Raw genomic sequence first — 17130 nt, forward strand, 5'->3', positions numbered from 1 at the left:
AATATTTATAATACCATACGAATCCGTATACTCGCTTTAACCGTTTGTGAGTTCTGTCAGACGGTTCGGCTGGATAGTATTTTGTATTGATTACCGTTTTATTATTTTGAATTTTGGTGTACCTATAATTGACGGTCGGACGAACTTGACAGGTGTGAAAAGTGCACGAGCGAGTGCATCAAGGTACTCGTTATACAGCTATTATTTGTTCTTTATTCTATAGTGGTTGTATTTTTTTTTACGCGTGTACATGACGATTGACGGGACATTGATTTAAAAAAATAGGTACCAGCTACGGTATTTTTTTTCTTTGAAAAGACAACAATACCTGCATATTGTATTCTTAAAATAAAAAAATAAATTTTATATTTAATGCTTTTATCATATTATTATATTTGCAAAATCTTTTTAATATTCGGTGTACGTACATAATATAGGAACATAATTGTTTTTTAATGTTATCTTTACTAGTGCATCATAGGATTGTAGGAATTGCTTATTATATATAGTTGAATATATTATATGATGTTGTATTTATATAAACATATAATATGCTTACCTATGCACCTATAACACAAATGCTTGAAACATTTGAATTATCAAAATGTTCTTTTCATTTAGTAATTTCTCCATTAATATTCGATACATTTGTAAAGACTTTTAGACACAGAATATTCTGTGGTTTAGAATTTAGATTACAATTAATACAGTTTGTATAGTGTGGTACTTATACATTATTACTCAGCAATAACAAAATTATTAAATCTACAGCGCTCTCTCATTGTCATCAACCTATAATATAGGTACACATTTTAAAATAAATGAAACTGATAATTCGAATATGTGATAACTACAGGCTAACTTTTACTATATATTGACGGCCTACATAATACATATTGTTAAAATAAAAAAAAACTTAATCAGAAATAAAACAAAACCGAAAATTAATTGTTAACAAACTCAGACCACTAGGTAGGTACATTGTTATTCGGCCAGGCAAATAATTTACTTGAGATTGCGTGAGAAATTATTGTAATTTATTATTAAGCCTTATAAATACGTATATGTTCTCTGTATATAATGTATGTATACATTATATAGGTACAGCCAAAACAAAATAAAAACAATTTTATTTCCACAACACCATTCAGTGCACCTATCAATAATACTATATATTATATTGACGGATTTAATTACAATGTAGTGTGTGTGTGTTGTAATGTTCTAAACCCTACCCTACAGTCATATAATATATAGGTACATTATATATCGTGTATGGTGTATACAAGGCGTAGTTTGTTGACCGCATTTACAATAGCCATGCATAATAACATTAACTAAAGAACTTATCATAAGTTGCAATCATCACGGATCATCGGTTTTGTCGATCACGAATAGTTTTAACCAGATAACACAATACATAGGTATTAAATTCCAAATACAATTTTCTATAAACAACAAATATAATTTAAAAAAAATTTAAAACAGCTGACTACCAGCCGTATAATATTTTCTTGAATGACCTAATACCTTTTTAAATTAAATAAATGTATACAAAAGATTGTATAAAACGCATAGTTATTGAGTGAAATTGTTTTCATTAATTTATATCGTGATTCTGTGATGTCGAAAGTCAACCAGGAATTTTGGTATCTATTACTCCAAATAGAACTTTCCATTTTACATAATATACCTAGTAAATAGTAATATTATACTTATATACCATGCATTATAAATAAGTGCAAGGGTATTACTGTAATAGAACACGGTTGAAGACTCGACGAATTATATAGCATTATATAGTTTAACATCATTGATTTAAAAAAAGTTAGATAGATATATGTATAATAGACCCTAACAAAAATCTAATAAAATCATTACCTACCTACAATATATTTTTTTAATGATTATATTTCAGATCAATAAAAGTAAAGATAAAAATGAAGATATTTTATTCACAGACATTAAGTGAACCATTAACATTTTACGTCAGTATGATTTTATTTTCAAAGTATTTAATATCTATCCAACTAGGTATGTTATTTTACAACTTCCCTACTAAAATTCCTTAAAGGTTTTTTTACACTTATTCATTCAAATGTGAAGGTAGTTAGTGGATCTTGGCATAGCTCATTGTGTTCCGCATATTATGTTGAATCCAGTCAAACCCAGAATAAATAATATAAATAAAAAAGCTTATATTATAGTTTATAATTTAAGATCGTATTTTTATATTATTTTTTATAAGGTAATAAAAACTATAGTATAAGTAATTTAAGTTTACAGATTATTTAAAAGTAAAAGATAGTATACAGTTTGATTTTTATAAGAAGGTCGTACGTATTATGTTTGTGTACAATGATTTCAAGTTTATTATTGAAGGGGGTTAGTTAACCCAAAAATCAACCGCTCAGTACAGATATATTTAGAAAAAAATACTGTAAATAAAAGAAATTTGACAAATGACACCTAAAATAAAAATACCGACTTTAAGTAAATATTGTTTATTGGATGAATACATCATCTTATCCTTATCGACCTATAAATTACCTATCTATATTTATTAGAATGGATGTATTTTTATATCTGTTAATTTAATGATTTATTTTGATTTTTTAAAATGATATACACTCTGTATAAGTTGATATAATAAGAATATAAGCTAAGAGTAGAAAAACATGAATATAGAATTTTGATGAAAGAAGGCACTAAGTAGTGATGCACTTTCAACTTGAGGATCTTAAATACGCATGTTTATTTAATTAAGTAAGAGATCTCGACACCAATTATACTTTAGTCGTCTTGGAGGTTTACCGGGTATAGTAGGCACTAAGGCAGTAGTAGAGACTAAGTTTTTAATAGATGATTTCTTTGAGAAGTTATCCTGTCGTACATTTTTTTATTAAAATACTTGACTACATAATTTAATGTTTTTAGATTTAGATCTGTGTGGAGTATGTAATTTGATACATAGGGTGGAACATTTGTTAGTTTCCTTAGTTTTCAATATTTTGTAAGGTTTGGATTTTATTTAAATTTACTTTTTTGCGTTTCCCCGGAGTTGAATTCCATAAAGCTAGATAGGTTTAAGTATAGGAAGTTGTTTATAAGTAGTTTGACATTTAGAGAGGAGTATTTATTATCACATAAAAAAATATTCAGCATTTGAAGTCGATTATTTAAAGTCTTTTAGTTTTGATGTGATGGGCCCAGCCGCCCAGGTTAGTCTTTGATCTAAAGAGACCTAGGTAATCGATTAGGTACTGAGAAGTAGTGGATTGGGAATGTATGAAGTAATGTTGGAGCAAGGGAGAAGTCTGAGATTAAAGGTTGTATATATCTATTTATTTTGATAAACTTTGAATCGCCCTTTTATAAACCAACTTTCCATTAAGTGTATCTGATTTTTTAAATTTGATGAAGCAATGGGAGGGTTAGTGTTGATAGAAATTAACACCTTATCCGCATAATAAACTATAGTTGATATAGGATGCTCTGCCCCCTTGAAGAACACCAGTGTTAATAGCAGCCATGTCAGAAAGGGCAAATCCTGTTTGAATTTAAAAATGTCGGTTTGTGAGTATGTAAGTAGTGTGCTAAATGAAGGAAGCTTTTAAGTTTATTTGATGATAAAGCTATAATATCGAATAGTTTTCTGAATTTTTCGTAGCCAATAACTTCCTAATACTCTGAAAGATCAAATTTTGCTGAAAAAACGCAATATTGATATATATTATCTCATTGCATTAATATTCTAAACTTCAATACTATCTAAAAGGTAAATTTTACGATGGTTAAATCAAAACTCAACTACAACTGACTGAAACAGTCAACTGAAACTCCCAATTCTAAATTAAATAAAGTAAGATATCACATAGACATTATGAACATCCCCAGGACACTCGAAGTAACAATAACCAACTTAAATATCGGTCTTACACAACTAACACAGTTTTATAATAAATAAAAATAACCCACAGTGTGCCTATTTCATAGTTTAATGCGGAATTTGCCTAAAAATAAAGCGTAAATGTTATTCTTACTGCATTTCATGAAAACCTTAAAATAAAAGGCTATTTCTGGGCTCTCTATAATTATCACTGTTTCAGAAAAATCCAAATGTAAATTCAGCAAGGCTGATATGCCCATGTTTCGCGATCTTATAATATCCAATAATGTTTTGAATTCCTATACAATTATGGAAATGTTTAGAAAGAACATTAATAATTTTCACATGTTTATCGAAACTGATCCAAATATATATACAACTCAACTCTATCTTTTATTGTTTTAACCATTCGAAGTAAAATTAATAAATATTATTATACAAATTTTATAAATATCATTAAAATAAAATGTAATTATTTTACTGTGAAAGAAAAAAATATCTATTTGCATCTATTAAGACGACTATTGTAGTTTTAAGTTTTTGTTACATCTTACGTGTTTCATTAACCATTAACTTTTTTTAATGCCTGAAAGCATTGACCAATTTCTCGCAAAAGTGGATATTTTAATCAGTTTTTTCGCTAAGATAGGTGTACTAAATAATATAATTATATAAATTATAATATAATAGTCAAAATTATAAATATTATAATATTTCAATTCTCATTATAGTGTTTATTATTGTATTTGTATAATGAACTCCCTACAGCAATTCGAATATTCTCCTTCCACCGCAAATAAAATAATCCCACTGATAAAATTTCCGCGTGTAGGTATAATAATAATCGGAAAAACGATACCCTCCAGCTACAGGTAGTAGCGGATGTCAGTTATTTAGCATAAATATAATATATAAAATTATAAAATATAAATTTACGCATATATAGACTCGATATTAGTATACGTTTACGACTTTACGCGTATACGTATATTAAATTCTTAATCACATTTTGCACAGCAATTATTTTTGACCGAATACTTTCCATTTTAATATATTGGCTCGTGCAGAAAAAATATATACGTAGGTACTTTATCATGTATATTTTATTTTTACGTTAAAAATGTGACCAACAGACGTCTGCGCCGGGCGTCCTTGAATTTATTAAAATTATGATTGTATAATTACAACTAGATATGTTTTTTCTCGACAATTTACTTGACTACTTCAAAACGAATAGGTATTTAAATAAACGTTTAAATGCGATACACAGGCGAGGATGACGGGTCCAGTTATTTGCTTTCCGTGCTTACCCGCGGTATGCGCGTCATATAATATAATGTATAGTTAGGAAGTTATACCTACTTTGCATTGCCATTATTATGCCTTATACCATCATACTGAAAAACGTGCCAAAAACGCGTTCAACCGCCGCTATCGTACCGTTGCAATAATATTATAATCACTCGCGGCGCGTTATTATAAGATATAAGTACTTGCAAATGTTATACCTACCTACCATCTACATATTAAAGCGCGACGCACGCCATAAAAATATAATAATACTCAGAAATACGTTTCTCTCGTATTCTCTCACGCTAGGCGGCGTGGGCATTACTATATTATTTGTAATAATATAATAGTGTAATACATTCGAATACGGTTTAACCATAATATGTATTCTCTTTATTTTTAAGTACTTATACTTCATACTTGTAAGCTGTCCATGTGTCGAAACGAATTTTCTCTCAAGTAAAATCGTCGTTGTCAATAATGACGAATATCCGTTTTTTGTTTGTACGCAGGCCAAGTGCTGGTCAACTGGCTTGTTTCGTCGTTCAGCACGGAGGAACGCCGAAGGGATGCCCGGCTGCTGTTGCCTCAAATCTGCACGGATCTGGTGACTGCAGGTGTCATCAAACAGATAAGAGACAAAGATGCTACGATAGCCGGCGACCTGTTTAGAGTGAGTGCAACGTTATATAGAATAGAATAGTATATAATATGCATATTTTGTGTACATCAATTATTACGACGTTTAGTAGATATCTATATAATATATACCTCAATATGCCTGTACCACTTATACAATATACACGTACACGATATAGCTGCGACGAGAGGACCGATGCAGTATACTGTAATTGTTGATTGTGATTGGTTGTCTGTGAGTTGCGGTTTGGAAAATGATGTTTTGATTACCCGACAGGATAATACAGAGGAGTACAGAATATAGGGGTTGTGCGGACAATTTAAAAAGTTTTAAATTGTTTTTATGGCAGTCATAGTTATTTTGCATTTATGTCACATGACATTGTACAATTTATGTTTGAACATATATTATATTTCTGACTATTATCATAGATTCTATAATATATTATATATACTATTTAATGTACCTTATTATTAAACCAATGTTATATTATAATATACAAAGTGATTCACCAAGCATGCTCTATACCCACACTGTTTAGTTGAATAATTAATTAATTTAAATTCTGATTTTTCCATGCTTTATGGACTTATTTAAAAATACTCGAGGTATTGTATACCATTTAAGGAGTGTCCTGCTGTTGCGATATCGCCTTATTTATTTCAAATGAGAATCACTCTTTTTTTCTGTAAATTGTTAAGTAGATGATTTTTTTGAAAATGTTGATGTAGGTAACCGATTCGAAAATTGTACGAGTAGTTTTTGAGTGATTTAACTTTTTATACAAAAGATAGTAGGTTTGGAAGATATGGAGGCTACATATATGATGATTTAAAAATGATAGTTACCTATTACTTATTAATCTATCAACATTTCATACTTGGAAAAATTGTCTGAGTATAATAGGTATCTATTTGATTAAATATTACTTATATTTTATAGTTTTGTAAACCCATTTTTAAGGTCTATTACCTATACTATACATTTTAATAACTTAGTACCTACTCGTTCTAATTTCGATTTAGATACATGATCATACATGAACATCATAGTTTAAAGTAAAGAAATGTATTGTTTTTTTTTTTAAAAAAAAGGAGTTGCCGCAAAATGGTTTTACGCGAATGGTTTACATGAATATTTGAAAATATAGTCCTTAAATATATTTAAAAGTTCCAAAAATTAGAATTTGAATAAATTCATTATTAAAGGAAAATTAGGGAGAGCATGCTTGATGAATCGCCATCTATATTAAAATAATATAATGAGTTGTTGGATTTCTTTTTCATTTGGTTGATACAAAATTCCTAAATACGTTACTGAAATAATATGGTTACTGCAAGAGTCACATATATGATATATATTATAATGATAATAGTTTATAGACTGCATCGCGACACACCTGTATAGCTTTATTATTTATACGAGTGCTTACGACACCTTTGTATTACAAATGGGCGGAGAAAAAAAACTGCCCGCCCAACAAAAATTTTGCATATTTGGCGTAAAGCTGCATAAAAAAACCACCGGTTGTTGATAATTATATATTTATATCTCACGCCGAAAGACGTTTAATATTCTAAGAAATGTGTAGACGTTAGATTAGGTAGCTTATGGTTAGGTATAAGACGATTTTAGATTATAAAAACCATTATTACTAATTGCAACCTATCACCTGATATTATTTTGAACATTGAGTAATACGTTATATAATAGAAACATTTCTATGTTTTTATTTTTAAATCAAATATTATATTATAATACATTTAAATAGAAATGTAAAACATTTATTTTTTATTGATTAATATTGCGTTGCGTGTGTTTGTTTTGAAGCTAAAAATGTATAGAAAAGTAATATCTTGATTAATAATTTGTTAAATTTATCTATTGTGTTTCATTGTTTACCTGTGTGTTGTTTTGTTAACTAGCAATTTCGAATTTTTTGAATTTTTACAAATCTAGGCTTATGAGGTAGTACGTACCTACAGAACATCTACAGAACTTAATAGGTACCAACTGTTCTAACGCTATATATTAAGGTATTTTTTAATTACCTCATCCCCTTTTAATCTATTAACAATGTGTTATACTATCATGGGCCATGACGCCATGGACAATGTACACAGTATGGGTCGATGCAAAAATAATTATTTACGTTAAAACCGATATCTCTTAATATATTTTAATTATGCTAAAAACATCTATAACCTAAATGCATAAATTATTTAGAAAATTTTAATAATATGATTTTATGTGGGAGTTATACTTTATTTATTAAGGGAACAATTAACTAGTTGAATGCATTGTATAACATGTATGCACTATGAATGAAATTCCAATGAAAATACAGATACGTTAGAAACGTAGGTATGTAATTATGACTATGCTCGTATTTTAAAGAAAATGTTAATAATGATTTGTCTTCGGGTCTTCCATTTTATTTTATTATATATTTTATCAAGGACCTTTGGGTAGTGTTCATGCTCTATTTATGACAATCACTTGATTATTTTAAACGATAACTATGTATAGACGAGACTATTGATCAACTTTCGTCTTAGGTATTCTCGGTCCTCTTACTTTGGCAATAAAATCAATAACAACTAAATTATTACCGGTTTAGAATACCTACACAGGTCTCGTAATATTATAGCCTTCAAAAATTATCATTTATACACAATACTCTATAAAAATACTTTACGAAATACATAGTTCATCTTTAAAACAGTATTTATGCAATTTTAACTGTTTCTGAATTCTAATATATATATACCTAATATACTGGTCAGTGGTCACTATATAAAGTTACCGCTTACCTCACACAATTGCTGTTCATTTAAAATAATAATTATTGTTTGATATTTTTAATGAATCGTTGCATTTCATGTTATTAATTTCAATGACAAAAATTAAATAATCCTTATATTTTCGAAATTTGATAACTTTTAAAAAGCAAAAATATGACCTAATCGATAGGTATATTGTGGGAAGTCTGAGGGCGTTTTCTATAAAATAGTATTAGGTTTTTCAAATGACATCCCACAAGACTATATTATATTTCTGTATCACTAGAATATGATCTACCTTTTTATATTTCAAACAATGGTACGATTTTAATTGTAATATAATATTGTGACTATTATATAATCCCACCTACAAGTGATCTTTCTACATTTTATACGCAACAAACTCATGCGAAACTAATATTAAAGCTAATTAAATATGCATTTGTGTTTTATTCTTAGTTGGACCACATGTACTACTGGGCTCGTTCTGAACTGATTAACTCCCCATCGTCGTCTCCGGGACGTATTGGACAACCGACATGGTTAACTGACAAAAGTTTAGGTATTATTAATTTATGTTGTACATATATGCAAATGTATTGTATCTATAAAATATTTATTTATTTTGTATAATGATTTGTTAAAGGTGGTATTGAAAACGGTAAAGATGGACCAACGTCTCAAGCGTATTCGAATTCAGAAGAACTACAAGAAATACAAAACAAAACGGTTTCAAAACAGGTATTAATATATCATATACCTTCATAGGTACACATCCGTATTTATTGTACTTACTTTTTTTAATGTTCCGTTTTCGAAACATATCCTCAGTAACTATTTACTATATATAATGTAATTTATAAACGATAACTTTCGCCATTATTAAAGTAAAATTATTTGTATAAATATTTTAGTCACCGTTTAAAAACGGCATAGGAGCAACACACAAGGAAAACATGCCAGATTTGGAAAATATATCTGATTATCCTCAAACTAAAAGTCCTAAACCAACTAGTTTGCCAATAAGACGCAAGAAGTCATTATCTTCGTTAACTGATAAATTTTCGACTCTATCAATAGACCAGTCAAATATTCCTGTTAAACAAATAAATGGAAATACACCTGATGAAACGTTCATAAAAAAAGTGAATGGTATCCAATCACCGACCAAAAGGACATCAATTTCATCAACGCCTAAACTAAATTCCAAAGATACTCCATCTTCACTACCTAGTTCTAATAGTGGCGATTCCACAGTGTTTTATACTCCAGTCGGCGTGAACGATCCAACGTACAACGGTTTGTCCCCAATAACAACACCAAAAAGTTCCTCTCTTAATAAGATCGTTTTTGGTGGCTTAACACCACTTTTTGATCCAAGTGATAATAGTACGATTGATAGTAGTACGATTATTCAAAGTGCTGATTCCCTATTAAGTTCACCCGAAGTCGCCATAGAAGCTATTAAATGTGATTTTTCGGAGAATTCATTGATTTTTAAAAAAGAAACTGAGGCAATACCGGAGAAACAAATACCGCCAGATTCCACTTTATCATCACCCATCGTTAACGACTGTCAACTTGCTTCAATAACAGATTCTTCATCTCTTTCAGAAAGTACTGTTCTCCCTGTAACATTCCATCCTATTCCAGAAATCAGTATTTCGCTTCCTATTCCTTCTCCGCCACAACTCACTGGAAGTATAATTCCTCCTCCACCACCACCACCACCACCTCCTCCTCCTCCTCTTCCTCAAACAGAATTTACTGGAAATATAATCCCACCTCCACCTCCTCTACCACAACTTTCTGCAATTATTATACCACCACCACCTCCATTACCACAATCCCCTAGAAGTACTTTTCCACCGCCGCCGCCACCACCACCTCTTCATCAAATTTCTGCAAATTATACATCTCCTCAGCATCCACCTATACTATATAACACGCCAAATAGTATTCCACCACCACCACCACCACAATTATTAAACAAATCAGTTTCTGGATTCAATGGTCCTCCGCCACCACCGCCACCGATGACTGGTCCAACGCCATTTCCTGCGCCACCTATTGGTGGTTGGAACGCTCAACGTGATCGTGAGTATTTCACTGAATATAATTCATTGATAAAATAACTATAAGTTAAATTTTCATATTAAAATAGTATTACGTAAAAAGCCAATAACTCCACCGGTACCTATGAGGCCTTTATATTGGACAAGAGTTATTTTGAAAGATCCTATTATAGAAACATACACACCAACTACTCCGGATTCACCAGATTGGTAAATATGAAAATATAGACAGTATAAAATGTTCAAAAAACTGAATGTGAATTTGTATAATGTCTAGTTTAAAACCACTGTGGAGTGATTTAGAAGAAGCCCCAATACCGAATATAAACGAATTTTCGCAGCTTTTCTCACGACAAGCAGTAGAACCAAAATTAGCAAAAAAAAAGGTTCAACTAAAAAAAAAGATAGAGGTGAGTTGTATATTGAGTGGGTGGTTCATAAATATATAAAAAAAAAATATTATTCTCTCTTAACATTTCCACAATTGTATAGGAATTTAAACAGTTGTTGGACACTAAGAGATCGCGAAACGTAGGCATATTAGCCCAAAGTTTACATTTGGATTTTTCTGAAATCGAAAATGGTAAATAATAATTATATAATAAATTAATAACATATACATTGATTTAAACATTACTCATATTTGTTTTTCAGCTCTTTATAATTTCGATACGTCTGTAGTAAGCGTTGAAGTTCTTCAACAAATTTATGAAGTGGTAAGTATCAAGTATGTAATCACTAATCAGTAATGAATACGTACCATTATTGGCATTTTTCGAGTTTAATATATTTTGAGTACCTGTTTTGTTGTTAAACAGTCAGCGACAGAAGAAGAATTGGGATTGATTAAAGGTCATGTGGCATCTCGTCCAGATCAGCCACTCGACAAACCAGAACAGTTCCTGTTAGAGCTTAGTGAAATACCACATTTTGGTGAGCGCGTTGCGTGTTTAATATTCCAATCTGATTTCAATGACGCCTTAAACAACATAGCAAGCAAATTGAATAACATGAAAGTAACCTCTGGGGTAAATTTTATACAAGATAAAACTATTTTACATACCTGTTATAGATTATTAGGGCTCATATGTTCATGCCCTAAAAAATTCCTAAATAAGCATGCACTTGTGCACTAAAAACTGGCAAAATATGCATTTTATTATGCCTTAAAAAGTTCAGAAATATGCATTTATATGCTCTAAAAATCTGAAACTATGTACTAAAATGACATGAATTAATAAAAGAAGAAATCATATGCAATTTTTGAAATTGCAAGAAATATCCATTCGTATTTTTAAGTTTTACTTATTTTTAATCATTTTACGTTACGATGATTCCCATACATTTTATAGAATGAACAATTAATATAAATTAGGTACTGCATTTTTCATCAAATTTTGGTTTTCATAGTATTTTAGTAAAAAAAATTATTGTTAGGTAATATAATAATATATCATTATAGGAATTTAAAATTTATGAATAAAAAGAAAAACGCATAAATATGCCACAAATGGACAAAAATACCTCTAAATGTGCAAATAAAACTTCCCATACTTAACCATGATACCTTGAAATGGTTTTCTATATCATCTAGCATTAAATACAACTCAGCGAGATTGATGTGCAAATGCATGAACTTATGAGCCCTGTAGATGATATACAAAATATTTTGATATATTCTTGTCATTTGTATTATTACATAGTTCCTAATGACTTCCGAGAATTTAAAAAAAGTTTTGGCCATCATATTAGCATTGGGGAATTACATGAATGGAGGTAATCGACAACGTGGTCAAGCAGACGGATTCGGTTTGGAAATCTTACCTAAACTTCGAGATGTTAAAAGCAAAGGTGAAGAAAATATATTTACGTTTTGTTGTATGGTACATTTTGAGTGTACCTCATCATTGAGTAGTTGCAGTGGTGTATTGGTAAATATATTTATGGGTATACGCACGACGCACCAATAAAATATGTATGTAACCTAAACGATCAAATTATATCATCGTATATATTATATAACGTTATTGCAGTTCAATTAGTACATAGTTTTTAACTTTATTTTATTAATTTTTGTATACCTAATGTAACAATAAAAAATAAAACAAAATCAACTCGAATGTCAAAAAAATTAAAATAATAATAACATTATTATTTTAGGTACAATCTATAGAATTTTCCACAAAGATTTTTTGAATTCAATATTGGGTTTACTAAATTGAACTTAGTCTTAAAATACATTAAAGTATTAAACACAACGCATATTGTTATATAACTTATATTCAATACCTATTTCAATTGATAAATAATTCATTAATACATACATTTATTAATACGAATAACGTTTTTTTCCTATATGAACTATTAAATAAATTTTAAATCTTATTTGGTTTTCTGGTTATTTTGGAAGCGTATACCCGTAAAATAAGATTTTACATTGGGTATACGCCGAAAATCGAAAATCTTCTGATGTATACCCGGCGTATACCCGCGTACCCGTACCAATACACCACTGTATTTAACTGTAATAGATTCGTTAAATTTGAATATTTGAATGTGCACATAATCAACAAAATATTATTTAGATAAATTTATGATTTTTATTTTAAACGATTCAACTTATAGTATTGAACTATTGATTATTTTATAGATAACTCAATGACTCTGTTACATTTTATTGTACGAACATACATTAATGAATGTAAAGAACCAATGAAAGAAACATTACCTGTGCCAGAACCCAGTGATGTAGATCGAGCAGCACACGTAACTTTTGATGACTTACAACAAGGTCTTAAAGAATTAAAAATTAAACTGGCTGGTGAGAATTATAATATATTTATTCATTTAGTTGTTCATTTAATGTTAATTTTCTTTTTGTAGGTTGCAAGAAAAAAGCTGACAAAGTAATATTATCATCAGCTTATGATAGCTTGGAACCATTCAAAACAAAAATGGAATCATTTATTTCTATGGGTAAATTCTAACTTATTATATTAGAATTTTTATTGTATAGCTTGGAATATTTTTCGAACATAAATTAATAATTATATTTAATTAATAGTAATATTAAATTAAATAATGATGTAAATTCAAGAAAGATTCATGTAATATACATATTTAAATAGGTATCCAGAAAAATCCAAGTTATACAATAAACCAAATTTTAAATTACAAAGGTATTAATATAAATTGTTTATTTTTAACAGCGCTCAGACAACTAGAAAATGAACATGAGAATTTGGAAGAAAGTAAAAAACTGTAAGGATTTCAGTTTTACAAATTCCTTTATTATTGTATCATAATATTACAATGCATTGCTTAAAATCTACGGTTCAACATAATAAAACAGTTTTGTTTTTTCTAGGTTTATTAAGCTAATGCGATTTTATCAGTTTCAACCAAAAATCAGTAAAAGTCTCCTAGATGTGGCACCAAAAGATTTTTTCCCATTGTGGTTACCATTCTGTACAGACTTCAAAGATTTTTGGAATATGGAACAACAACGAATCGTAAAAGAAAAGTAATAGTAATCATTTTTAGTCAACCATTTTTTACTTAATGCAAATTTTTGTATAATATATTTCATTATGTACACAATTACAGGCTCTTAGAAAGTAAAAGAAGAACGAAAGAAAGACAACAACTAGTTAGGACAAACAAAAAATCACTAGAAGGACTGGTAATAAACATTGTTTAGTTTGTATTACTTTCCTAAATTGATAACAACTCTAAGAAATATAATATATTTTTACTAATATATTTGTTCTTATTTTTTTAGAAAAATCAAATTCAATCAAAATTTAAATGATTTTCTAAATGTCAATTTCAAAAACGAAAAACAATTTTTTAATCAAATTCAAGACTGAATGAACATATGTTGTTAATTATCTACTACTCTTCATAGTTCAATGCATGTTAAGATGAAAATATTGTGAAAATATGTACGCACGATCGCTTGAAAGCATGCGCTATGTTTTTTTTTCCACATGTCTAAAAATGTTAATTATAAGTCTATTGTTATAAGTTGAGAGTATAAATTTTATTCATACTAACCACTAAAAGATTATATTCACATATATATTTTAATTTTAATCTTTAAAAACATTATTTTTTTAACTGTTGGATTTATTGTAAAGACTGACTAGAAATGTTAAGTAAAATCTATATACTAGACATTAGTTGGATATATAAAATATATTAATTATTATATTATGTTTTTGTACATTTCATTATACTCTATGTCACTATTATAATATCATGTATAATTGTATAAATATATATTATAACCAGTGGCCAGGACTTTACGACTGGGTGGGCCAGCTGGGGCAACTGATATGTAAGGAGGGCTAACGGAAAAAGTGGTAATTATTACTAATGATGCGAAACAATTTTAAACCCCAATAGGTAATCTCTTGTCCTGTAGGACCAATACAGCACCTACCTAAGATTAAAAGTGAGATATTTGCACTTTACTCATTGCTAAAATTTGTATTCAGGGAATAAATCCTCAATTCATATAATATTTTTGTCATGGTACGTACTGAATAATACATTACTTCATTCATACCAAAGATTTAAAAAATGGACATCACTTTAGACCCCACTCAGTAAAATTAAATTCTGACTACAACCATCAACCCTCTATTTCATTGAAGATATAACTTTTCGTGTTTCCATTATGCATGAACATTTTCTGCTTGTAAATATACCAAGATAATGACGAATATTTGATATTATATAGGTTTTGATATACATTTTTATAACATTTAAGGGATTTTTACTTTTTAGAGGCCATTGTGCAATTGGGGCCCGTACTCGATTATAACCATAGAATATTCTATGTTATAACTAACATGATTTGAATAAAACATCTATGTAATATTACTTATTTTTCTAAAAACCCTGTCTTATCAAACCAGAAAAATAGGCAGAGGTTGCCACAAATGCACAGTCTTTTGTGATCATAAATCATAAAGCATTTTACAATAGAAATATTGTGTAAATAGACTTTATTAATTTATTCAATACTATTATTTTTAATGAAAAGCTAAAACAGTACCTACTTACTCCAGGGGCGGATCTAAAGATTGTTTAAGCGGGTGGCCAGTAGGAATATTTTTGAGTGATATATAAAGTACAACGAAAATTTTATTTTTATATTAAATAATAATTAACTTATATGAGTTCATATCAGAATCCAAGTTCAGTTTAAGTACTCTGAACAAACATTGTTTAACAATAATCTCAGTTACAGTTTATAAATCTGACTTTTCTGAGTAGGTACACAAAAACAAATTATTTAAATAATTAAATCCATAAGTACAAACCTTTAAATTTGGCATAAATGCAGTTCAGCTCCCAAGCGCTTTTTCGATTTTTTTCTTCAAAATACGTGTTTTGCATTCGTATTTCTTAATTTGATGGTACTTTCAAATAAAAACCCTCAAACTTAATTTGTAAGTTATGGCTAAAGATTTTTTTTTAATTAGTTAATTTGACGATATAGACAATGCAGTGAGGACCACACCGGTCACTTCCTAGTTCCGATTTTTGATTAAGAGGATGTCAGCACTCGGCGCGCTATTTGTTTTCTCTCTCTAGCCCACGCACAACATAGACAAAACGCTTTTTATGTTTTTAAGTAATCTTTGGGTAACCAATAGAGAATAATATTTTTGAGGGAATGACATATCAATTTGTCTAAATATTGTCTCAAAACAATTTAAACATAGTTTAAATTTACAAAATGTTTTTGTTTATTTTGAAAGTTGAATACAAAGTCAAATAACAATAAAAGATAAAATCGATGTCATTCCCTCAAAAAAATTATTCTCTATCTTTTTTTGTAATGGGTGATTTTACTCTAAGATTACATAAAAACATAAAAAAAATGATTCTGCGTTAATGCGTTTTGTATATGTTGCACATGGGCCAGAGAGAAAACAAATAGTGCGCTGACATCCTCTTAAGAGGATGCTACCCAGTACCCATGCATTTCTTGTCTTCGTCTTACACACGTACGACATGGCAAATTTTCGTTCACTTGATTTTTAGATAATAACATTATCTGTGCCAAGAGTTGGCTTAATTGGCTTTATTCGATATTTTAATTTTCAAGCGAGATGAGTATTTTTAATTTTTGATATTTCACATATCCATCTTGCTTGAAAATGAAAATGTCGAAAAATCGGCAACGCTTAAGCACAGATTATGTTCTTACCTAAAAGTTTTATAATAGGTCAATTCACTCTAGTATCAAAATTAACAGCACACTATTGAAACCAGTGAAAACAATTTGGTATGTGGTGTGAGTTTAAGACGGAGACAACAAATGTATGGGTAGCGTCCTCACATTTAAGTCTTTATTTTACGGGAACGGACACCAGGAGCGCTAAGGTCGTTTCTTTAAATAATTCTGTGTAGCGGTAAGGTACGCATCATAACTTTGGA

The 17130-nt window shown here is 29.3% G+C and overlaps 1 protein-coding gene across 2 annotated transcripts in view; it reads left to right on the forward strand.

Annotated features, from left to right (window-relative positions):
* The window catches only part of LOC132950071 (protein cappuccino-like), a 41266-nt gene extending 26374 nt beyond the window's left edge, over positions 1-14892 (forward strand). The window contains exons 3-18 of one of the 2 annotated variants that reach the window (XM_061021284.1): positions 5692-5852; positions 9062-9164; positions 9249-9343; positions 9517-10699; positions 10767-10887; positions 10955-11087; positions 11170-11260; positions 11332-11393; positions 11496-11705; positions 12381-12528; positions 13328-13498; positions 13561-13653; positions 13887-13938; positions 14045-14200; positions 14284-14376; positions 14459-14892. In XM_061021284.1, the coding sequence (XP_060877267.1) occupies positions 5692-5852; positions 9062-9164; positions 9249-9343; positions 9517-10699; positions 10767-10887; positions 10955-11087; positions 11170-11260; positions 11332-11393; positions 11496-11705; positions 12381-12528; positions 13328-13498; positions 13561-13653; positions 13887-13938; positions 14045-14200; positions 14284-14376; position 14459 (2873 nt within the window). In that variant the 3' untranslated portion in view covers positions 14460-14892. The remainder of the gene's footprint in view (positions 1-5691; positions 5853-9061; positions 9165-9248; positions 9344-9516; positions 10700-10766; positions 10888-10954; positions 11088-11169; positions 11261-11331; positions 11394-11495; positions 11706-12380; positions 12529-13327; positions 13499-13560; positions 13654-13886; positions 13939-14044; positions 14201-14283; positions 14377-14458) is intronic. The other variant, XM_061021283.1, reaches the window with a different exon arrangement.
* Positions 14893-17130: the final 2238 nt, after the last annotated feature.

Source organism: Metopolophium dirhodum, chromosome 8, assembly GCF_019925205.1.
Source record: "Metopolophium dirhodum isolate CAU chromosome 8, ASM1992520v1, whole genome shotgun sequence".
NCBI classification, from domain to species: Eukaryota; Metazoa; Arthropoda; class Insecta; order Hemiptera; family Aphididae; genus Metopolophium; species Metopolophium dirhodum.